The sequence below is a fragment of the Hylobates moloch genome, unplaced genomic scaffold (genome assembly GCF_009828535.3).
Source record: "Hylobates moloch isolate HMO894 unplaced genomic scaffold, HMol_V3 SCAFFOLD_6, whole genome shotgun sequence".
In the NCBI taxonomy this organism is placed as follows: domain Eukaryota; kingdom Metazoa; phylum Chordata; class Mammalia; order Primates; family Hylobatidae; genus Hylobates; species Hylobates moloch.
In genome coordinates, this window is record NW_026652281.1 from 15,707,600 (window position 1) to 15,731,169 (window position 23,570).

Here is a 23,570-nt window from a genome sequence, read left to right on the forward strand (position 1 = left end):
ATTCTTAACATTCTTTAAAATTAGGTTGTTTGAGGCTTTGCCCCTTAAAAGTTTATTATTTCCCAAACCAAGGACATTGAGAATTATAAAGTCTTTGAAGACCTTAGTGGAAAGTACTGTATAACCACCATTTTATTTAGTAGATATTGTTAGCAAATATGTGCATGCAGCTTCTCTTTAGGCAGATCCTTTACAGAGAAACACTACATTAGCCAATCAAGTGTCATTTTGTCACAGAGTACATTTAAATACTTATAGTGTGAACAGGTAATCAGATGAAAATGAAAGATTCCTATCCCTAAAGAGAGGCAATGGTGAGACCAAGGTAAAAGTGGAATCCCAACTTTTTTTTTTTTTGAGACAGGGTTTTACTGTGTCACCCAGGCTGTGGCACAGTCACAGCTCAGTGCAGCACCTACCTCTTGGGCTCAAGTGATCCTCCTGCCTCAGCCTCCTGAGTAGCTGGGACGACAGATGCGTGCCACCACACCCGGCTAATTTTTCTACTTTTTGTAGAGATAAGGTCTCATTACGTTGCCCAGGCTAGGAATCCCAACATTCAACATAAAGCTGTATTTATAAAAACATAATTTGTGGCCGGGCGTGGTGGCTCACACCTTGTAATCCCAGCACTTTGGGAAGCCAAGGCGAGTGGATCACCCAAGGTCAGGAGTTCGAGACCAGCCTGGCCAACATGGTGAAACCCCATCTCTACTAAAAAAAAAAAAACAACAAAAAAAACAAAAAAAAAAAAAAACTTTTTTGTATTTTGTATTTGGCTGAGGCAGCAGAATCACTTGAACCCAGGAGACCGGGGTTGCAGTGAGCCGAGATCGCGCCACTGCACTCCAGCCTAGGCGACAGGGAGACTGTCTGAAAATAAATAAAAACATGGGATTTAGTTATCAGTTGGTTCATGGCATATGATTGTAGCTGAAAGTTTGATATAATCTTAAGTGTCTAACCTCACAGAGGCTGTTACAGGAAACAGGCAAAGAACGTCCTCCTTTTTGTATCACTTGCTTCTTATACAAAAGCACTGCACAAAATGTTTTGAGTAATCAATAGCACATTATGGCATTAAATCTTCATTTTAATAATATCTAATGCATAATAGCAATTTATCATTCCCATTCATGGAATCCTGCTTATATATAACACTTAATTTCTGACCATACATTTTGTTTAAAATGTTGCATGACTTAGGGAACAAATATAACTTGAGAGACTGTGGAATGATTTGCTCTAAAACATGGACAGTAAGCATTTTAGTGTAGGAGGAGGTATTTTTTGAGTTTATGAATGCTGTTTTATAATCACTACTCATAATTTTAAAGCAGTGATTCAAAAGAGTATATATCATTTAATGAATATTTTTGGTTTTCTAGAATTCTTTGCTGAACTGGATAAAGTAATGGGCCCTCTCATCTTTAATGCGAGCATCATGACAGATCTAGTTCGTTATACCCGGCAGGGACTGCACTGGCTTCGCCAGGATGCCAAGTTGATATCTTGAACTGAACACATTCTCGTTGCCTCTGATTTTCTCCACAACACTGTGTCACATCACGAAGGAAAACTGCCATAACATACCACCTAGTCGACACTAAGAATGAGGAATAGTTTTCTCCTCGTTGGTTCATGTGTTGTTGTTTTTGATAATCCAAAGCCATCATGTCAGTTGGCCCTTTAATATTTCCAATGTGAAAGATTATTTAAATGCTTTTAAATCTGCAGCACATTGATAAGATGGTTTCCGTGAGCTATGATAAGATTGAAATTCCAGTTGCAATTCATAACTAATGAATTGAAATTTTATTTATTTTAGTTTTTTTAAGTTCCCAGATTGGGGCTAGTTTAAGACTTAGTTATTTCTGCTTATAAATTTACTCTGTTGAATATTTAGCATAAATTTAATGTAGACATTTTTATTTATATACCTTGGGAGCTTTATTACCTAGTATCTTTTTGTGGTAGCTGTTCTAAGAGTAAGAATTGGTTCATCTAAAATAAGGACATATTCTTTCTACACCTACTACCTGACCTGATATTTGAAATCTTAACTCCAATTTTATTATTGTGGAATTTACAGTTAGTATTAAGGCTATTCTTCTGCACATGAAAAAATCACTTAAATATGAGAAAATGGCATTCTACATGTATGTACTATGAAATGTGTCTGATTTGGTATGCATTATTTCAAAAACTGTGAATGTGTGTTAACACTACAGCAATCACACGGTGACTATAACTTGCATTTAATGCATTACAAAAGAGGGAGGACAAACTTTCTAGAAGAAGCATTTCGTGTTGAAGGGTTTCATAAAAGGACAATCCTGAATGTTACGGATTTTATTAAAACCATATGTTATTTTTTGTTGCTAATCATTTGACACTTAATCGAAACAGAATAAGTTACTGTGGAAAAAAGGATGATCCAACTCCTGAGGATTGCTGCCTGTGTGTCTTTAATTGATTTTCTTTGACGGTTAGAGTTATTTTTTCAGATTTTTCCCTCTCATACTGGATTGTGATGCTCTGATATGAGCATGCAGTGACTGATACAGAAATAGGCTGGAGCTTCGGTGTGTGCTTTTGCTATACAACTTACAGTTCTAATGCCTGATGTAGAGATGATGAATTTTCTCCTTTTTAAACCTATCTTCTGTTTACTCCTTTTGTATTGTGAAGGCCCTCTTCAATGATGTATGTTTCTGATGGAATCAGAAAATTTCACACTAGAAAAGTGTACCTATCTTGATTCAGTGTGAGCTCTCGGGACAGGGAGGGGAGCCAGGGGTAGAGCTTAAGAAGCTGGCTCTGTAAGAGTTGTATATCAAAGTACCTTTTGCTACAAGGTGCATATAGAAGTCTAAGGTAAGAAATGTACCCTCTATACTTTATTTTTCATGCCCCTATCATGTTTGGTGTGCCTTAAATCTTACCTTTAAATGAAGACTCTATGGATTGTTTACAAATGAAGTTTTACACTAGGACCAGATTGTCCATGCGTGATTGGTCTTCTACAATAATAATGTTCAATTCTTTCGTTTTAAATCTTTCTTTAGGGTCATATAAATATTAGTTCTTTCAGAAAAGCTATTGCTTTGGTACATGACTTAGTCTAACCAGTTGGGTAATGCTGCTTTGAAAAATAGTTTGTCTCTCTCCCCATTCCAAAAATGAATCCATTCAGTCAGAAAAAAAGATTATCCTACTATTTGTAGATGATTGCTAAGGCTTGAAATAGGAAAGCGGAACGAAGAGATAGAAAAGTTTCAAAAGTCCAGTAGTGCAGTGAATCCTTTGTGTTTGAGACTTTTTTACACTTATTTCTGAAGTTAGTGAACTTTCATTGTCCTTGTGGCCTCATATTTATAGAGCTTCTTAACTGTTTTGTACCTCAGATTGTTTTTAGATATCATTGAAGATTGAGATGTACAAATTATGTTGAATTTAACCTGGTTCTCTTGAAGAAATTGCCTCTGATATCTTTTTAACTTAATCTTAGTGTGTTCTAGGAACAGTTTTCCATAAGAGGACAACTTCTCAATGATCATGACAGTTATTTAGTAAGAAATAATGGTTGTTAATCAGGTACATGTATGTCTTGTCCTTCTCTGATTTCTCTGACTCGGATTCCTTAATTTGCAGTGATGTCTTAGAAATGGAAAAAAGTATCCTCTGGGCTTTTAGACTTTCAGCAACAACAGCCAATGGGATACCTCTAAGTTCTAGTGTGTTCTAGTCTCTTGTATGTCCTGAAAGGCAGCAGGAGCATTTCTGGGGTCACACTGATATTTTGTTAAAGCAGAGTTTCCTGCATGGTTTATGGTGCTGCTCTAATATTTTCTCTTTAAAACTGTGTCAATTTTTGGAGAATGAATTTTTCAACCTTTTCATTGTGGAGGATTTTTCCCACAAGGTAGTAATGGGCAATGGATCAAAATCCTATCGTAAATGATTGAATTTTCAGTGTCATAGTGTGTGGAAATACTACTCCCTTTCCTTCACGTCTGTCTTCTTAGATGTTCTTTGTCATCACCTGCTCCAGCACATACTTTGGACTCCTTTACAGGTGACCTTCCTCCCTCCCTCCTCAATAGGTGTCCTCAGTATTTTCTAACCATTTAAAACTGAATTTGACAAGTGGCTAAAAACTTAGTCTGAGACTTGTACTTAGTATATGGTTAATTATAGAAACAACAACTATTTTAAACAGTTACTCTGTTGACTGCTCTTTATGACTACACTTGTATGCCAGGAGGCAGCAGCCTATACACCATTAGACTCTTTACAAGCAACCAACGAACCAATTGCAGTGGATGCAGTTGTCACAGTAGTCTTGCCTGGGCTGGACTGGGCTGGGCTGTGGGGAGCATTCCCCTTCAGGGGAGTTTCCACAGCTCAGCCCAGGCTCCAGGCTGGCTAGAGAGCATCCAGCCCATTCCTTGCCTCAGTGCCACCTTTTTCTGCGCAAGTAGCCAAGAAGTGACTTTATACACAGTGAGTACTTCAGATAAACTTACAGCTATAGCTGCCGAAGAGTGGAGAAGGTTAACCACCATTGATTTAATTCTCTAGTGTAAAAGCAATTGAGAGCAGTGTGCATGAGCCCACAGACACCTGTGTTTCTGGGAGCTCTCGCAGTGGTGGATTCGTAGGCACTTGGGCTGCACTTCGAATGACACACTTGGCTTTTTTAGATTCACTAGTTTCTTAAAAATTGTTGTTCGTTTCTTTTCATTAAAGGTTTAATCAGACAGATCAGACAGCATAATTTTGTATTTAATGACAGAAACGTTGGTACATTTTTTCATGAATGAGCTTGCATTCTGAAGCAAGAGCCTACAAAAGGCACTTGTTATAAATGAAAGTTCTGGCTCTGGAGGTCAGTACTCTGTGGAGTTTCAGAGCAGCCAGTGATTGTTCCAGTCAGTGATGCCTAGTTATATAGAGGAGGGGTACACTGTGCACTCTTCGAGGTGTAAGGGTGTGCAACTTTGGATCTTAAAATTATGTACACATACACACTTTATATATATGTATGTATGTATGAAAACATGAAATTAGTTTGTCAAAAATGTGTGTGTTTAGTATTTTAGCTTAGTGCAACTATTTCCACATTATTTATTAAATTGATCTAAGACACTTTCTTGTTGACACCTTGGATATTAATGTTCAAGGGTGCAATGTGTATTCCTTTAGATTGTTAAAGCTTAATTACTATGATTTGTAGTAAATTAACTTTTAAAATGTATTTGAGCCCTTCTGTAGTGTTGCAGGGCTCTTACAGGGTGGGAAAGATTTTAATTTTCCAGTTGCTAATTGAACAGTATGGCGTCATTATATATTTTGATTTATAGGAGTTTGTGTCTGGGTCCCAGGAACATCTACTGGGGATGACTGTTAGGCAGCTTGTGATGATGTTTTTTAAAAAACCTAAGTAACTTGGGGAGCCAGAGCATTTCAAACCCATAGAGACACCTATCATACCTGTATATCCCCTAATACATGGAACATAAATTTCATTTCAGCTTTATGCATTAATGTATTGAAGAGGCAGGCTTTTTTCCAGTAATAATACTGTACATCTAAGGTTGCTATTCAGTAAAATTAATAGAAGAGATAATTATTGAATGCCTTGGAATATGTAGTGACAAGAGGCCAAATTTTTCATGTTTGTGAGCATGTCTTTCAGATACTCACTAATGGAGAAATTCACTTTAGACCTCTAGACCCCAAAAGCAAGTTAGCAAGTGACAAAAAGTAAATTATTAATAGTTCGTAAAGTGGATGCTGGTCTTACAAAGCTCCTATTCACATGAACCCTATGGTTAATTAGAAAGAACTTGCTGTCTCCAGAAAAGGGAATGGAAAGAATAACTGTGTATCCTCTTTTCATGTAATTTGGTCACAGAATAAGGTATTCAAGTTAAGTCTAATCCAAGTCTTAGAGATCCTTAAGTATCCTAAAATAGCAGCCTAAGTAGTCATCATGTAAAGAAGTTGACTTTCAGGAATGTCAGCATTGACCTCTCCTTGCCGCTGTTACTCAGCTAAACATAACTTGCCATTCTGAAAAATAAAAAAAAGCTCCCACCCAGAAATTCTAGTGATACTCAGTTTTGACCTCTTACTGCTTCCATGTGGGACTTCTTTTCAGCTTTTAACCATTGGAATTTTCTACCTGCTATGTTCCTCTCTGGAAAATATCAATTTGGAAATGCTGCCTTTCAAATCAATGCCATGATTATCCATATTGTTGAGTTTGTTGTTGGTGTTCCAGAAGTGTCCCCATTTTACAACTTTATGCACACACCTGGCAAATCATTAACATGAGCATTCAACAGTACTGAGATGGGTGGGGTGGGGGTGGGGGGCTCACCAACAGAACTGGCCAGTTGACATTGCCTGAAAAGGCACCACCTTTAAAGGCCAGTTGTGGGGTTGGTAAGCACAGTTATGAAAATTTCTATCTAGCCTCCGTTTTGAATGGTTTTAAGAAATTTTGTATATGGAGGATGGAAATGCTTATATATTTATTGAAAATCCTTTTATTTGAAATTAAAATTATTTGGTAAATAATTGTTTGATATTTGGGGAGGGTTTTGGAGGGGAGATAATGTCACTGATAAATTAAAAGCCTGTTGATTTTGCAGAAAGGTACTGTTAGTGACTGATAGGATGCCTTTGTTTTGTACATGAACCAAATCTTTGTTTTACATTTCTTTTATCCAAAATATTTAGGCATCTGACATTTTCAACCAGAATTTCAATTATATACTGTGATTTTTATTTGTTGCAATACATTACAATTTCAGAGGTACTTTGGGGCTCAAAAGCTAGGATTTCTAAGTCAGTATGTGCATTTCACATGATAAAGCTGTTAATGGTGAGCAAAGTATTATATACTAACTAGATTTTTCCACATCTGTATAGTATATTATATGTATTTTGTGGTATTGAGAGTATAGAAAGTTTAGAGTGTCAAACATGCGTTTAATGTGTATTTTTAAACAAATTTATGGCAATTAAAATATTTGGAGACAAGGGTATCACATTTCAATTTGTAAAGATCTTTTTAACTCTACTGTGTCATTAAGATGCTTTGTACAATGCCAAACCATAGCTGGAGAAACTAAGTTTAATAAATATCAAATAGATTTTCTGTATTAAAGTTAATGAACACCGTACTCTTTATATTTCTTAAACTCTGAGCCCTTTTCATGCAATTCCTGTTTTGTGTCTTAAGGTCCGTTACTACTCTTTAAAAGTCTGTTCCCGCCAGCTGAGGTCTCATTTTCTGATTACAGAAATTCTGAACTTGCTGGCCATGGGTCCTTGTGCATATGTCAAAATTCACCTTGTCCCAACAGAAATCTTAAATCTCTTTTGGTGCTTTTGGCGGCTTGGGCTTTCATTGCTTTATTAAACTAGATTTTTCTTTCTGTGCTGCCTTATGTTCAGACAGTCATAGACAAACCTGGGTGTTTCATTAGATGGCAAGTGCTTGACCATCTTTTTTTTTTTTTGAGACAGAGTCTCTCTCTCTCACCCAGGCTGGGGTGCAGTGGCATGATCTTGGCTCACTGCAACCTCCGCCTCCCAGGTTCAAGTGATTCTCCTGCCTCAGCCTCCCAAGCTTGACCACCTTTGACACCTCCCTGAAGAGTTATGGAGTGAAGGGATCCAGGGCCACAGCTTAGGAACTTGCTAAAGTTGATTATGTAGCTGTTGATTATGTAGCTGTCACCACACTTTCCAGATTGAGAAGCTAACACATTATTGGGCAGTGCCGTTTTTTTCTTCAGTATACAAAGTGAATCCTTCTTTCCCTCAAAAGCTTGAATTCCAGACTGCTGAAATTTCAATTTGAGACATTTAATAGTATCCATAGAAAAATAAACTCTAAATTGACAAGTTTAGTTAATGCTTATCCATATATCAACATTCTAAGAAGAAATGGAGACCAATTTAAAGCATACATCTGCCTTTAAATATTAAAAATACAAGATTGCTTTACTTGGGTCTCTCCAGCCAAAATGCAGTCAATATTCCATAGAACGGAGCATTATCGGAGGTGACTGCTGTCCTTTCTTCCCCTGGTATGTACATCATTCCTGGGCCACACTTAAGGAACAGCGTCTTTTTCTAGGGGAAAAGAAAGGGTAGTTTTTTTAAGACTGGGTCTAGGAATGACCAGGGACACTTATGCTGCATTTCCTTCCTCTTCGCTTCATCTGTCCAGTCTCGGGAAAGACTGAAGAATGGAAAGGCACCACTCTTTCATGGTACCCACATGGAGCTGTTCTTGGCTCCTAACTCCTAAGGGATTTTCCATGGAGCTCCCAGTCTCAGTCTAGAACTCCTCCATCCCAGCTTTATTCTTAGGTTCATGTGTCCCCTTGTCACTCCTCTGCCCAGCTTCCCAGGGCTCTCTGGCCCAACCCTGCTCCCAGGTTCGTGGAGTACCTGCATAGCCTTGTGATACACTCAGAATCATCCCGGCAGGAGGCTCCAATAGGCCTGAGGGAAACCCCTCTCCAAAATGGGGTCATTCTCCGTGGCCTTCTCTTTGCTGAACTCACTTCTGGTATTGGGGAGCCATCTATCTGTAGGGCAAAGACATTCAGATATGAAAGTGTTGACACCCTGCTGCACACCTTGGAAGAGTGATCATTCCATTCCCCGGATGCTGTAGACTTGGAACAGAGGAACCATTCCTCGGGACTGAATCTAGCTTTCAAGTTCCACCACCACTATCATCTCCACACTCCACGCATACACATACGTCTCCTTCCCTCCTTACCTGGCCCAACAGCAACAGGAAGATCATGAGGACTGCACAAAGTTTGAGGTGCCACATCTTGACAGAGGGAGGATGTTGGAGCCTGAAAGCCAGGGACAGTTCCTACTTCCTTTTATAGACTGACATCGACTCTTGCATTGTTACCGGGTGAGATGGGGGCAAAGTTTATATTTGTAATCAGAATCAATTTAATAAGTTAATGTCTACCGGAGGAATGTGCTCAAGGGCCGCCTTTCAGGCACATTGTATTTACTGATCCCTCATCTGGACTTTGAGTGATTGTGTTGCTGGCATGGACCCTTTCGCCCATTTTACCAAAAGTCAGCAGTGCCCTTCCTTCCCTTTGAAAGCCATGTGAAACCATTGAGGGAGGTCAGGCAACTAGCCACATTTCTATTCCAAAATAGCTCAGTGAGATCACTCCCATAGAATTCCAATAATGAAGTCTTCAGAAATAATGTTGGCCCCTTTCAGCCTTGTCTAGGAAAGAAACACTAATCTATTGTGTACAGGCAATTGGATAAGGCCCTTATCTCCTTTCTGTGGGAGGATGCTTCAGCAAGGTCTACAGTTCCCCAGATCGTCCACTTGCTTAGATGGACTGTCACCCTAATCTGCACCTGTTCATCTCACTAGTAAAATGAAGACCCAGCTGTGGAAAGTTCAAAGTCTGGCCTCGTGCCCTCTCAGGGGAATGGCTGGATGTGAGACTTACTTGGACCACAGGTGAATTTAATAATTATAGGTTTCTTTTTGTCTTTAAGCACATGTAGATGAGGAGGTAACAAGATCCCCTAAATCAGAGGGAGAGCTTGTGTAGTGACTGTATTAAAAGCCTTGAATTATGGGCTTTCTTCCCAGTAGTTGAGTGGGGCCTTTCCTTCCGGCAGCTTCAGGGCAGCAGGCATAGGGATGAGATACCTCCAAAGCCCAAAGCATCAGTTTAAGTAGGAACTGCTGCAGATTTCTAGACCAAGGGAGGACATGTATCTAAACCATGGGTAGTTATGGGTAGTCGTGAAATGACATGGGCATTTTAAGTTTGAGGGGAAAGGTGTGAATTCCGAGTAAGGAGATTCATTGGACTTTAGATCTTCCTATGACCTGGGAGGATAATAAGCTTAAGATAAATACAACAAATTCTTTCTGCCAGGCATCACACTGAAAATTTGGCTAATACCTCTTCCCAAGGGCCATCTGTCTCATCTTCACAGGTTGTGTATTTGGATAAGAACCTGCTTGTTCCTTTACCCCTGGAAAATGTGGAGGAGATGCACAACAGCTGAAGGTAGAAAAGGATGGCCACTGACCCTGCTGCCAGTCAGATAGAGGGAGCTTCTTGCCAAGGGAGAAGCAGATGGTTTGATGGACCTCAGAGCTGGAATTGGGCAGGATGTGACCACAGATCTGACTGTCCTGATTCTAGTCCTCTCAGAATCGTGGAGCCAGGCCTTGAGGGGGATGCCACTGCATGCATTTTAGGAACATTGAGAAGAGACCTATATACCAACTAACCAGTTGAGACTAGTTCTCTGCTCCCTCCCTTCACCCCTGAGCTTGGATACTGGATGATCCCAGACAGGGGCCTAACTGGGAACTTTGGCTGGGAGGGGAAGTGGCTATGTGGGTGACCTAGTGAGCATTGGGTAAGAACACAAATGTGATTAGATAAGCAAAGGACTGAACAACGTGCTGTCCTAGAGCCTGTTGGGTCTGTGGCCTCAGTGCCAGCCTCCCCTTTACCAGTCTAGAGTGACGTGCCAAATGGGATTTGGAAACTGTTCATCCAAAAGATGAGTAATTCTCCTAATCCTCCATTTCTGCCTTCCTGTACTTCTAGCAGGATCAAACTAGCCTTTGTGTTAATTTGTAAAGCCGATAACACAGTCAAGGAAAGAGAGCTTGAAGCCCTTGCCCCTCTGTGTGTAGGGGGAAAAGGACCATACATCCTCATGAGTGTGACAACACTGCACAGGCCTTTGGTTCAAGCCTCTATGTTGTATGCCACCCTCTCCCCAAAAGAAAAAACCATTAGTCACTTTCTGTGGAAGGAACCACTGTTGGGGGAAAGTATTTTAACATATGTCTACGTGAATGCTAGTTGTTCTAGTTAAGTATGGAGCAAAAATCAAACTCAAAGCAACATCCAGGCAGCACTTAGCTGAATTGACAGTATTTGTCCACAGCCATCCCATACTTGAGAGACTGTGAAGGCCTCTTCTTGAAATTTAAAAAAAAAAAAAACTTCATGGATTCTACAATCAAGTATTTTGCTCAGTGAATATACATGTAACTACATGCTCCTTCATCCAATAGAAAGGCCTAAGTAGCCTTTAACAGTTTCAGCCATAATAAGGTAGAATGCTTGGCTGGTAAGCAGTAGCCTGAGGTCTACAGAGTGCAACTGCCCATAGGCCAGCCCTTCCCCTCTTTGGGCTTTAGTCTCCTATTCTGTCAGTTTGGGGGTTCAAATGACTAATTTACAAGAAGAAAATGAGACTGAAGCAGATTTGATAGCTGAGAGCTTGGTAAATCTGGATACAACTCTCAGATTTTATGCTTCTGAGGCAAATGCTTAGGATGAAATGGGAGAAAGAGGGTATAGCTACCTGAGCAGCTGTTTGAAACACACTCCACGTCGATCACTAGGAGTCGGCAGTAATTGGAAACTTTTTGCTGTCCTAAGCAGGAGGTGCCTAATAAAAGATGAAAGACTCTGAAATGGAAAAACTTTACCAGGTAAAATTTCAACAAAAGGTCAAAGCGTATTTGCTTTTTTGCTAGCTGGAACTGGCATAGACTTTTGGGCCTACCTTAGGCCTGCATTTTGAGGACTGCCTGCAAACTAAAAGAGTGAGGGCATTCCTTTCATCAGACTCTGCAGCCCGTAGATAAAAACGCTTGTGGGGGCAGGAGCATTTGGAAAAAGAAAGTTTAAATGGAGCAAGTGGTTGTGCCAGAGTAGCAGGTAAGGGATCCATACTCAGGACTGGAGGCTCCAGATGGGTTACCAGCACTGAAGCCCACAGCAGCTGTCCTTCCTTAAAAGGTTTTACTCAGGTCCTCCTGTGAGGATTTCTGCAAATAGAATGTCCCCTAAAATGATCCCAGGTCATGTATAGGAGCACTGAACTACTAAAACTCACCACCTTCCACACACCCACCACCTCAGCACTCCTGCCACATAGGTGAGATCCATTTCCCCAAGCTTAGAGAGGGAAGCCCTTTGATGAGACACAGGCTTAAAGCAGACTAATTTCATCCAAAGCAGAAGCTCCACACATCACAGGGCTTACGGCAGGGTCATCTCAGTAGAGCACTCCTGGAATAAAAATAATAGGCTCGGTGCCTGGTTTGGGCTGAGAAAAGGGGTTTGGATCTTTTGAGCTGGTCTCTCCAAAGGAGTCAAAGAACCAGGGAGAAATAATCTAAGTGTAGAACAAGGTGAACAAGATGGGAGAGGGTGGCCGTCTACTTTGGCGGCTTGTGGCAAACACCAGAGGGAGAAAGACATTAACGGCCTCTCAAAGCAGTGGTCCTCCTGGGCTGTGAACTTTTTGAAGCTGTGCAAGGTAAGGATGAGTTCACAGTTTTCATCATTCTCAAGGAAGTCTATGACCCAAATATGTTGCAAGACCTGGGAATAAATCTGGACAAAAAGGCAAATGGGAAAATTGGACTGTCTTTTGGGGGTGAGGTAGAAGAGTTCCTCAGTTAGTTGCCCTGTGTTAAGCCTGTACCATCTTGCCAGACACTTGTCACTCATTTCACCATCACAACCCAAGAACTTCATAATATTTCCATTTTATGGGTGAGAAGCTTAAGGCTCATGAAAGTAGGTTTCTTGTCTATATCACATAATGAGGAAGTGAGGGGCTAAGAGGACGAGCCCAAGACTGTAAGACCCAGCCTTCTCCCCATATCCTGCCTCACAATGTAGTTTATCTTTTAGGTTTTGTTTTGAAGTCTCGCTCTGTCACCCAGGCTGGAGTGCAGTGGCACAATCTTGGCTCACTGCAACCTCCACCTCCCAGGTTCAAGCGATTCTGCCTCAGCCTCCTGAGTAGCTGGGATTATAGGCGTGTGCCACCACGCTCAGCTAATTTTTATATTTTTAGTAGAGACAGGGTTTCACCATGTTGGCCAGGCTGGTCTCAAACTCCTGACCGCATCTGGCCATGTTTTGAAGTATCTTAACTTTTGATTCTTAAAAGGCAATAGCAGTAATTAGGATAATAAAGATACAGTCTGGCCGGGCACAGTGGCTCACACCTGTAATCCCAGCACTTTGGAAGGCCGAGGCAGGTGGATCACGAGGTCAAGAGATCAAGACCATCCTGGCCAACATGGTGAAACCCCGTCTCTACTAAAAAAAAAAAAAAAAATACAAAAATTAGCTGGGTGTGTTGGTGTGCGCCTGTAGTCCCAGCTACTTGGGAGGCTGAGGCAGGAGAATCACTTGAGCCCGGGAGGCGGAGGTTGCAGTGAGCTGAGATCACACCACTGAACTCCAACCTGGTGACAGAGCAAGACTCCATCTCAAAAAAAAAAAAAAAAAAAAACGTATGACCCAGAATCAAAGTTGCTGCTAGCAGGAAGAGCCCTTAGAAGAGTTTCTAAAAACAGATCTCAGATCCCATATCATGTACTGTACTGAGTTTTGACAACTCATCATATTCCACATACCTGCTACCACAGGTGAGATCCATGCCCCGAAGCTTAGAGAGAAGCCTAAGGAACTAGAGGCATAAAACTGCCAACCACACCTACCCCCATCATCCGTCGGTGGGCAAAGGGAAAATGGTACCTTTAATACCAAAAAGATAATTTAAAGGCTTTAGATCAGGGGTAAACTTTATTCATAAAGGGCCAGAGTAAATCTTTGAGGCTTTATGAACCACATACGGTTGAAAACATTGCTGGCTTCCTGGCACAGAAAAAGAAAACTGCTGTGGAGGCCAAGAGATCACCTCATCCGTTTTATAGCTGATATCCCCTCAGGCTAAGGCCTGCCTTAGGAGGAAAGGCAGTAGAGCAGGCTTGTCCAACCGCAGTCCTGGGCAGCAAGCGGCTCAGGATGGCTTTGAATCCGACCCAACAAAAATTTGTAAACTTTCTTAAAACGTTGAGGGTTTTTTGCAATTTTTTAAAGCTTATCAGCTATTGTAGTGTTAGTGTATTTTATGTGTGGCCCAGGGAAGCCAAAAGATTGGACACCTCTGCAACAGAGCATAGTTTTAAGAGCATCACTTTAGTGCAAGACTCCACCATTCACTGCTGTATAATTTCTGGCAAATTACTTAATCTCTCTGTGCCTGTTTCCTCATCTGCCAAATGAGGATACATTAAAGGTGCTTGTGAGGTTTAACAGTTCATTTGTGTAGCCAAGAAGAGCATGTGAGGTCCAAAGCACCATGGCTTACGCCTGTAATCCCAGCACTTTGGGAGGCTGAGGCAGGCAGATCATCTGAGGTCAAGAGTTCCAGACCAGCCTGGCCAAAATGATGAAACCTGTCTCTACTAAAAATACAAAAAATTAGCCAGGTGTGGTGTCCTGCACCAGTAATCCCAGCTACTCGGAGGCTGAGACGAGAATCGTTTGAACCCAGGAGGCAGAGATGGCAGTGAGCTGAGATTGCACCACTGCACTCCAGCCTGGGTGACAGAGCAAGACTCCATCTCAAAAAATAAAAAGTAAAAGTGTTCTTGACACATACTAATTACAATATAGTTACTAGACTTTATTGTTGTTATGGGAGCAGAGGGCTAAGAACCTGCACTCCCCATAGCGCATGTCACCCACAAATGGTTAGCTGCAGGAGTAGCTGCAGCTACTTTCTTGTAGATAATGGAACAAAGGGCGAGCCCTGCTCTTTCACCAAAACCCGAGACCAGGCAAAACTTCAAGACTCATGCTGAGGAGGGGCGCTTCATGAACTTGAATATTAGTGGCCACACAGGATTCTACTCACAAAAATGTAATATCACAACAGTGCAGACCATAGGAAGTTTATTGTGTCTTTGAGACACTACAATGCAGACTCCTCTTCCAGAGAAAGGTCTTTCAGAGACAGGGAACCGTCATCCGGATGCGTCGCTCATTTGTCATTTTCATAGGCAGCTGGATTCTTCCTCTTGGATTTCTCGAACTCTTCAGTCCCCCATGTGTAGATAAGATAAAACACTACAAACTCTTTAAAAATTAAGAGAGTAAACAGAGATCACACATATAAGACATATAGAAGAAAAAAAGTCTCAGTCCTCTTGACTTCTTTAAAGTATACACTTCAGTAGTTCTCAGCATATCCAAGGCCATGCAACTATCATCACTATCTGCTGCACGTTTAATATAAAGCATTTCACCACTGGTAAGAACTAAATAAAGATGACCTCAGAGGAACATGCTGGAATCACCCGAGTGACCCTGGGCCAGTCATTTCAGTTCTGTAACTCAGTTTTCCCCGTGTAAGATGGGGAGGATAATATGACCAGCTTAAGGGGGGTCAGGAATATTCAATGAGAAAGGTGCGTACGGCAAGTTACAGAGCGCCTGCCCGGCCGCCAGCGCTCAGAGGGGAGGCGCAGTGACTGCTGCTGCTGCTGCTGGGGTCCAGCCTCCCGCTCCCGCGGGCCCAGGGCACTCACGCGGCACCACGCGAAAGAAAGACTCCCGAATGCGGCGCAGAACGTTGGGGATTCCTTTAGTGAAGACGTGCGGATAGACGCGCTGCTCGAAAGGTGACAAGCTGTAGCTGATCACATGCCGCATCCGCGTCAGATTCCCAAACTCGCGGCCCATTGTGGCGGCGGCCCTGCAGGACCGAGGGTGGACAGGCGCTTGGCTCGCTTTCGCGAAGCGCCGCAGTCCCCGCAGGGGTCCGTCCCCAACCCCAGACTCCTGCCCCTGCACTCCTTATCCTTTCCCAGCCCAGCGGGGCGCCCCTAGCCTCCCAGGGTCCACCAACACTGCACAACCAGACCCCACTCACGCACAGGGGTCAGCTCGCCCTCCGCAGTCACCGATCCGGTTGACTCGTTCGTCACTTCCGGCAAGATTGGAAGGCGCTCTTGGAGGTGGTGAGGTAACTTCCGGGAGATACCATTTTCCTACTGTCTCTAAGGGATGACGCCATTGTCCCAGAAAGAAGTGGCCTGACTGGGTGACCCGTAGGTGGGCGGTGCCTTCGAGGCCCTGCCGGGGCCGGTGGGGTGGAGCCTAGCGGAGGACGTCGGGGATTGAACTGACTTTGGGGGACAGTGGACAGGCGGAGGCGCTCACATTTTTCCTCAGCCCTCGGCTTTTCTGTGGAATCCCAGTCCGGAAGCGGCCGAATGCGGGAGGCGGGTGAGGGAACAAAAAGGTGACGAGGAAGGGGCCTGCCGACCTCCGGGGCCGCTCTGGCCAGGAGCTTGGGGCCTGCGAGTTTTCCCAGCTGTAGACAGCGCCTCTGAGCCCCGAGGCCGGGCCGCCCCACAGCAGAGGAGCACGAGGTTTTATTTGGCCTTGGCCAGTAGCTCAAAGGGGGCTTCGTTATTTTCAGGCCATCAGCGACCCCAGCACCAAAATCAAGGACACACATCTAAGGCTTGTCTTGGACTCGGTTTTAGAGTCCACTGGCAGGCTGTAAACGTTCCCAAGAGATAATACAAACGTTTCCTCAATTTCAGCCACAAAACTAATCGTCAATTGATGAATGCTGAGGCCGCCTCGACAGCAGCCAGCTTCCTCCCCACATGGTTTGCGTGGGGTGGGGGGTATCACGATGCCCCAGTTCTTTCTTCTCCCCACGGGAGAAGCAAGGACCGTCGGGTGAGAGGCCTTATTGTGTTTTCCCTGAAGTACATTCCGCTTGACGATGCTGTTGTACAGCTCGCCCTGAGGCGTCTTGTGTTTTGTTAATGGCATTGCTGGCCATATTTAATGTAGGACTAAGCTCCTTCGACAGTTGGGGGTGTTTGTTAACACTGCTTACGGACCACGGAGGCTCGGCAGGCAGTCAACTTGTATTTTGCAGACATACCTCAGTTCCCCCATGTAGGTACCGCACAAACTGGCTTCGTATCTTGCACTATGAGTGTAGGCTGACTCTTCCAGCACAGTCTCCTTAGGGGTGGCGCCGGATCTCCCCTCATTTCAGCTTTTCGTGGTGCTCCTTTGCCTCATTTTTTTAAACCATAATGTCTAGCCTGGTCTCAGCTCCAAGGCAAGAACAGAAATACAGGTAAGGACAGGAATATTGTAGCAAAGTCTACCACCATTTGGATGAATAATAATAATAAAACATTCATTTATTTTATAGCATCTGCAACCATCCCAAAACGCTTCAACCAAAATATGTATAGATGAGTGTGCAGACCAAAGTAAGGACATCAATATGTTACATTTAAAAATAAGTCAAAGTTAAAGGCGATGTCCTCTTTTAAGAACATTGCAAATACAATTCCAATACTCCAAGTACATATTCTGTACCCAGCCACCTGGGAGGACTGAGAAACCTAACGGTTTTCTGCTCTCTGGAACTTCTATGCCAATTGTGACTTTCTCACTCCTCAAATTAACGTGCAGCGAATAATTACAATTGTAAACACCTGGAAGTGGAAAAGGCCGTGAGGATAAATTGAGAGGAAGAGTAAACCTAATACCATAAGTTGCATAACAACAGATCTGAGTATCATCCTGAGTAATTGGTTAGCTTTTCCACATGCCTCAGAAGTTTCAGCAAGCACCTAGCGAACATCTTAATCCGAATTTCTCAAAAAATGAGAGATTTTATTTAAGGTCATTCCTCAATTTATCTTAGACTTTCAGCTACATAGCTAGTCCGGTAGTATAACAATAACAGGTTTTAAGTAAATGCCAGGGGAAAAGAGAAGAAAGCTAAATGACCAAATAAATCTGTATCTAATTAACAAATTGGCTAAATAAGGTGTTATCAGCTGCTTGATATAGAGCTGATAAAAATCATCTTCAGCTAGGCATACTTGAGGCCTGATTACAGAAGTGACGCTAGTCCACCCACACACCTGAAATTTATTTAAGAGACCAAGCTAGGCTCTTCCTGGCCTTTAGGAAGAGGACTGGCATGGAGAAATATGTTCCTCACTAGTTCTCCCAAGCCATGGCACTTCCCAACAAATTCCTCCTTTGGTTTTGCTGCATTGCCTGGCTGTGTTTTCCTATTAGCCTTGGTTCTCAGGCTTCTGGGGGAGATGCTCAAATTGCTGCTAGTGGTGAGTTGGAATCTGGGGCTACGCCTCGGTCCTTGCTGCAGCCTATAGATGAGAGAGACAGAGCTGGCCTCCTTCCCCCGCTTTTCAAAGTTCTATCTGTTGGGCAAGGTGGGGCACCTAGGCTGCAGCCAGACTCCAGAGCTTTGCACTACATGAAGAAACTCTATAAGACATATGCTACCAAGGAAGGGATTCCTAAATCCAATAGAAGTCACCTCTACAACACTGTTCGGCTCTTCACCCCCTGTACCCAGCACAAGCAGGCTCCTGGAGACCAGGTAACAGGTATGTAAAAGCAGATTGGTTAACTGGGTGGAGGGAAGATGATAGACACTAATGCATTTCAATTACAGAAAGGAGCTGAGCCTAGTTCCTTGAATTGCATTTTATTTTGCATAAAACTCAATATCCAGTTGAAACAAATCTGGGACTTGAGATTATTGTTTTTTCCTAATGCTCTCATTGGTTAAGGTGGGCTAATATGATGGAATTTTAAAGCAACACCAGAGACTTAATGGCTTTCAAGGCTGAGGGGAAGTGCTGCTAGAGAATGTTAGCATCTCTTTCTGTTCCACCAAGCTTTTGGCCCAGAAATGGGCCTTAAACATCTCTTACAGCTATTGGTGTGATGTGTTAAATAGGATATTTTTCTCTTGTTTGTTACTTTCTGTGAGAGAAAAGGTTAAAGTTCCCCTTTTGAACAGTTGGCCCTTACAAGAACGAAGTATCAGTCCACAATTTGAGTCAGCAGTTGGGTGTGGTGCTTTAAAAAATTGTAATATGGTAAAACCCCATGTCTACTACAAATACAAAAATTAGCCGGGCGTGGTGGTGCATACCTGTAGTCCCAGCTACTCGGGAGGCTGGGCAGGAGAATCGCTTGAACCCAGGAGGCAGAGGTTGCAGTGAGCCAAGATCGCACCACTGCACTCCACCCGGCAACAGAGGGAGACTCCGTCTCAAAAAAAAAAAAAAAAAAAAGGTATATATCCAGCTCTTGATTTAAAACCATTCTAACCCAACAGGGCAGTTGTATCTGCTTCCTTAATATCCTATTTTAATATAGTGGTTTTAGAGCATCCATTTTTAATCTCAAGTGTTCTAAATTAACTAGGACAATTACATTGTTTTAAATTGACTTTCTTCACTAGGGCTTAGAATGTCATCTTAATAAGTCTGATAAGTGTTTTTATTATGGTTTTCCCTCTAGAGATTATCCAAGAGAAAAATACTACTTTCCTTATCAGCTGCTTCTGTGTTTGGAGCAAATTACTCAGAATGAAGCTTCAGGCTGAGCACAGTGGCTCATGCCTGTGATCCCAGCACTTTGGGAGGTTGAGGTGAGAGGATCGCCTTAGCCCAGAAATTCAAGACCAGTCTGGGCAACATGGCGAGACCTTGTCTCTACAAAAACAAAAAATCAGCTGGGCGTGGTGGCTCATGCCTGTAGTCCCAGCTACTTGGGAGGCTAAGGTGGGAGGATCAGTTGCACCTGGGAGGTTGAGGCTGCAGTGAGCCATGATGGTGCCACTGCACTCCAGCCTGGGTAACAGAGTGAGACCCTGTCTCAAAAAAAGTAAAAATAAAAATGAAACTTCAGAATGTAGTGATTCCCTGTTACTTTGATTCACCACCAAATCTGACTTTCTGGAGATACAATGTCCAGTGAGGTTGCTGGGAATTAGTAATGATACCAACTGCCTTCCTTTTCTATATTAACCCCAATTTTTTTTTTTTGAGGCTTGAGAAAGTGGGGAAAAGAGAAGGGAGAAAGCATATTATGAAGTACTAATTCTTTGACTTGACTGCCTATTATGTTGACTCATATTCAAGCACTACTGGTAGATTGTTTTTCTTCTTAGGAATCCTTCCATCAGTGGAATTGCTGTTTAACCTGGATCGCATTACTACTGTTGAACACTTACTCAAGTCAGTCTTGCTGTACACTATCAACAACTCAGTTTCTTTTTCCTCTGCTGTCAAATGTGTGTGCAACCTAATGATAAAGGAGCCAAAGTCTTCTAGCAGGACTCTCTGCAGAGCTCCATACTCATTTACCTTTAACTCACAGTTTGAATTTGGAAAGAAACACAAATGGATTCAGATTGATGTGACCAGCCTCCTTCAACCTTTAGTGGCCTCCAACAAGAGAAGTATTCACATGTCTATAAATTTTACGTGCATGAAAGACCAGCTGGAGCATCTTTCAGTACAGAATGGTTTGTTTAACATGACTCTTCTGGTGTCCCCCTCACTGATCTTATATTTGAATGACACAAGTGCTCAGGCTTATCACAGCTGGTATTCCCTTCACTATAAAAGGAGGCCTTCCCAGGGTCCCGACCAGGAGAGAAGTCTGTCTGCCTATCCTGTGGGAAAAGAGGCTGCTGAGGATGGGAGATCTTCCCATCACCGTCACCGCAGAGGTCAGGAAACTGTCAGTTCTGAATTGAAGAAGCCCTTGGTCCCAGCTTCCTTCAATCTGAGTGAATACTTCAAACAGTTTCTTTTTCCTCAAAATGAGTGTGAGCTCCATGACTTTAGACTTAGCTTTAGTCAGCTGAAGTGGGACAACTGGATTGTGGCTCCGCACAGGTACAACCCTCGATACTGTAAAGGGGACTGTCCAAGGGCAGTTGGACATCGGTATGGCTCTCCAGTTCACACCATGGTACAGAACATCATCTACGAGAAGCTGGACTCCTCAGTGCCAAGACCGTCATGTGTACCTGCCAAATACAGCCCTCTGAGTGTTTTGACCATTGAGCCTGATGGCTCAATTGCCTATAAAGAGTATGAAGATATGATAGCTACAAAGTGCACCTGTCGTTAACAAATGGTCCTCTTAAAACCTTGAGCCTATTTGGCAAAGTAACTACTGTGTGCCTATGTGTGCCTTCAAGAGAAAGCTTCATATATTAAGTCTCTAAATGCAGCATATGTTGTATAAAGAGGAGCCTGTGTAGATTAGTACTTTCTATGGCATCTATCAGGATAAAGGGATAATATCAATTGTTGCTACAGAGCCTTTATTTCCAAATTTAAATGAAATATTATTGTGGAGAACGGTACATTTTTTTCCTTGAGCGATTTTTTTCTTTTCCTAGGAGTCTTATTCTTGATAGGGAAAAAACCTTAATTAGCATCAATCCTGGATGGACTTGCAGCTATAAATAGGCAATTCAGATTGCTATAGTCTTAATGAAAGAATAAATTTCTGTCAATGGTATAAATTTTGTGTGTGTTTTATTAAAGATTGCTTTTAAGTGATCCTTTGGGGGAGAGAGGAAGTGTCTAAAAGCTGGCCATAGCTCAACTTTTGATCCTTTTTCAGAGTGAAAGGGAGTCTAACGTCACCAAAATTCTCATGAAGTTAAGACTCACTAGGACTAGAGAGTAGGCAGTGTAACCCATTTCCATTGCTTTAGTGTGATTGGTGAACAGTATACTAATTCTCCTTGTTAACTAGCATATATAAATCAATCGAGTTACATAGAACAATATAACATTTGTTCCATTCATGTAAAGGAAATTGCCTTGCATGTTTTTCCAAGAAAACCTATGCACAAGACTTTGTAAGTGTATTTTTTTCTTTATATATTTAAAACCCCTGACCTTATGAAAGGAAGCCAGGGAAGGTTTTTTGTTTTGGTTTGGTTTTTGCTGATTTGCTTAGCTCCCTCCACTCCACCCCCACAGGTTTTTTTCCAGTTCGATTTAGAACTGTTCCTACTAAGCTTGCAGTAGTGACTGCTTATGATACTGACTGGGTCTTATGTGGATGCTAGGGTTTTTATGTAGGTTTTCAATATATCTATTTTGAGAGCCCTGGAGGCACAGAGGTAGGGTTGATACCATGATTTTGTGTTTGAGTTTCTAAAACCTTGATGTATAAACCAAAAGTAACTCCTAGACGTAATAAGTACTTTTCATTCTTGTAAATGATCTTTTCTTGGTGCTATTTTTAGCTTCATTAAATATGCACATATCATATAATTTACCCATTTAAAGTGTACAATTCAGTGGTTTATAGTATATTTATAAACATGGGACACTATCACCATCAATTTTAGAACATGTTCATCGTCTCAAAAAAGAAACCCTATACGCTTTAGCTATTACTCCCATTTCCTGTCCTGCCCCACCCCCAGCCCTAAGCAACTATGAACTTGTTCATAGGTTTCTGATTCAGGACTTCCATATGAATGGAATCATACAATAGACTGGCTCCTTTCACTTAGCATGTTTTCAAGGTTCATCTGTGTTGTAGCCTGTATCAGTACTTCTTTCTAGTGATTATATTTCATTGTATGGCTATACCAAATTTTGTTTATCCATTTGTGGGTGGACATTTGGGCTGTTTCCATTTTTTAGCTATTACAAATAATGCTAATAAAATTCATGTAGAAGTTTTATTTCTTTGGGGTACATACCTAAGAGTGGAATTGCTAGGTCATATGGTAACTCTACATTTAATCATTTGAGGAACTGCTAGACTTTTCCAAACCAGCTGCACCATTTTACATTCCCACCAGCAGTGCACGAGGGTTCTGATTTCTCAGCATCCTTTCAACACTCATCTGACTTTTGGGGGATGTTTTTATTTTCTATGGGTACGTAATAGTTGTACATATTTATAGGGTACATGTGATATTTTGGTATAAGCATACAATGTGTAATGAACTTACTGTTTTATTCTAGCTATCCAAGTGGGTGTGAAATGGTATCTCATTGTGGTTTTGATTTGCATTCTCTGGATAATTAATGATGTTAAGCACCTCTTCATTTGCTTATTAGCCATTTGTATATCTTTTTTGAAGAATGTCTATTAAGATCCTTTGCCCATTTTCTAATTGTTACGTTTATTGAGTTGTAAGAGTTATGTATTCTAGATACAAGTTTCTTACACAATTTTCAAATATTTTCTCACTCTGTAGGTTACCTTTTTGTTATTATAAAATATATATAACAACATTTTACTATCTTAACTATTTTTAAGTATACAAGTCGGTGGCATTAAGTACATTCACACTAATTTCCAACCATCACTATATCTCGAACTTTTTCATCATTCCAATCTGAAACTCTACCCATGTAGAGTTAAAAAAAAAAAAAAAAAAAATCCCAGCTTGGCAACAGACAGGGTTTTGCAGTGTTACCCATTAAAAAAATCCCAGTCTGGGCAACATTGCAAAGCTGTCTCCACAAAAAATACAAAGATTAGCTGGGTGTGGTGCCATGAGCCTCTAGTCCCAGCTATTGGGGAGGCTGAGGCAGGAAATGTCATGAACCTGGGAGGCGGAGCTTGCAATGAGCCGAGATTGCGCCACTGCACTCCAGCGTGGGTGACAGAGCTAGATTCCATCTCAAAATAAGTTAATTAATTTAAAAATCTTCATTTCTTTCTTCTAGTAACCACTATTCTATTATAGTTCTACAAATTTGCTTGTTCTAGGTACTTCCTATAAGTGAATCATTCAATATTTGTCCTTTTATCACTGACTTACTTCACTTAGCATAATGTTTT

At 41.8% G+C, this 23,570-nt stretch overlaps 3 protein-coding genes and 1 long non-coding RNA gene across 8 annotated transcripts; 2 read left to right on the plus strand and 2 right to left on the minus strand.

The window, feature by feature from the left end:
• The first annotated feature begins 1,516 nt into the window (after nt 1–1,516).
• Nucleotides 1,517–7,166, plus strand: LOC131383771 (uncharacterized). Its single transcript, XR_009214036.1, has 2 exons — nt 1,517–4,342; nt 4,407–7,166. It is a non-coding gene; the product is annotated as an uncharacterized LOC131383771 (long non-coding RNA).
• A 2-nt stretch (nt 7,167–7,168) lies between these two features.
• Nucleotides 7,169–8,869, minus strand: LEAP2 (liver enriched antimicrobial peptide 2). The gene is made up of 3 exons (XM_032156441.2): nt 8,813–8,869; nt 8,476–8,615; nt 7,169–8,154 (listed from the first exon to the last, which is right to left on the minus strand). Exons 1-3 carry the CDS (start codon nt 8,867–8,869, stop codon nt 8,118–8,120), a joined length of 234 nt encoding a protein of 77 aa, XP_032012332.1. The 3' UTR covers nt 7,169–8,117.
• A 5,936-nt stretch (nt 8,870–14,805) lies between these two features.
• Nucleotides 14,806–15,862, minus strand: LOC116470828 (cytochrome b-c1 complex subunit 8). Its single transcript, XM_032156442.2, has 3 exons — nt 15,806–15,862; nt 15,458–15,624; nt 14,806–15,005 (listed from the first exon to the last, which is right to left on the minus strand). The coding sequence occupies exons 2-3, from the start codon at nt 15,609–15,611 to the stop codon at nt 14,911–14,913; spliced, it is 249 nt and encodes an 82-aa protein (XP_032012333.1). The 5' UTR covers nt 15,612–15,624; nt 15,806–15,862; the 3' UTR covers nt 14,806–14,910.
• Nucleotides 15,863–15,900: 38 nt separating this feature from the next.
• On the plus strand, nt 15,901–21,270 carry GDF9 (growth differentiation factor 9). Of its 5 annotated transcripts, none has more exons than XM_058440511.1 (4): nt 15,901–16,173; nt 16,852–17,034; nt 17,997–18,328; nt 19,906–21,270. In XM_058440511.1, the coding sequence occupies exons 2-4, from the start codon at nt 16,991–16,993 to the stop codon at nt 20,874–20,876; spliced, it is 1,347 nt and encodes a 448-aa protein (XP_058296494.1). In that variant the 5' UTR covers nt 15,901–16,173; nt 16,852–16,990; the 3' UTR covers nt 20,877–21,270. The 5 variants fall into 5 exon arrangements, with proteins under 5 accessions (XP_058296494.1, XP_058296496.1, XP_032012336.1 ...); XM_058440513.1 differs by having other exon boundaries at nt 18,085–18,328; XM_032156445.2 differs by having other exon boundaries at nt 16,999–17,034; nt 18,152–18,328.
• Nucleotides 21,271–23,570: the final 2,300 nt, after the last annotated feature.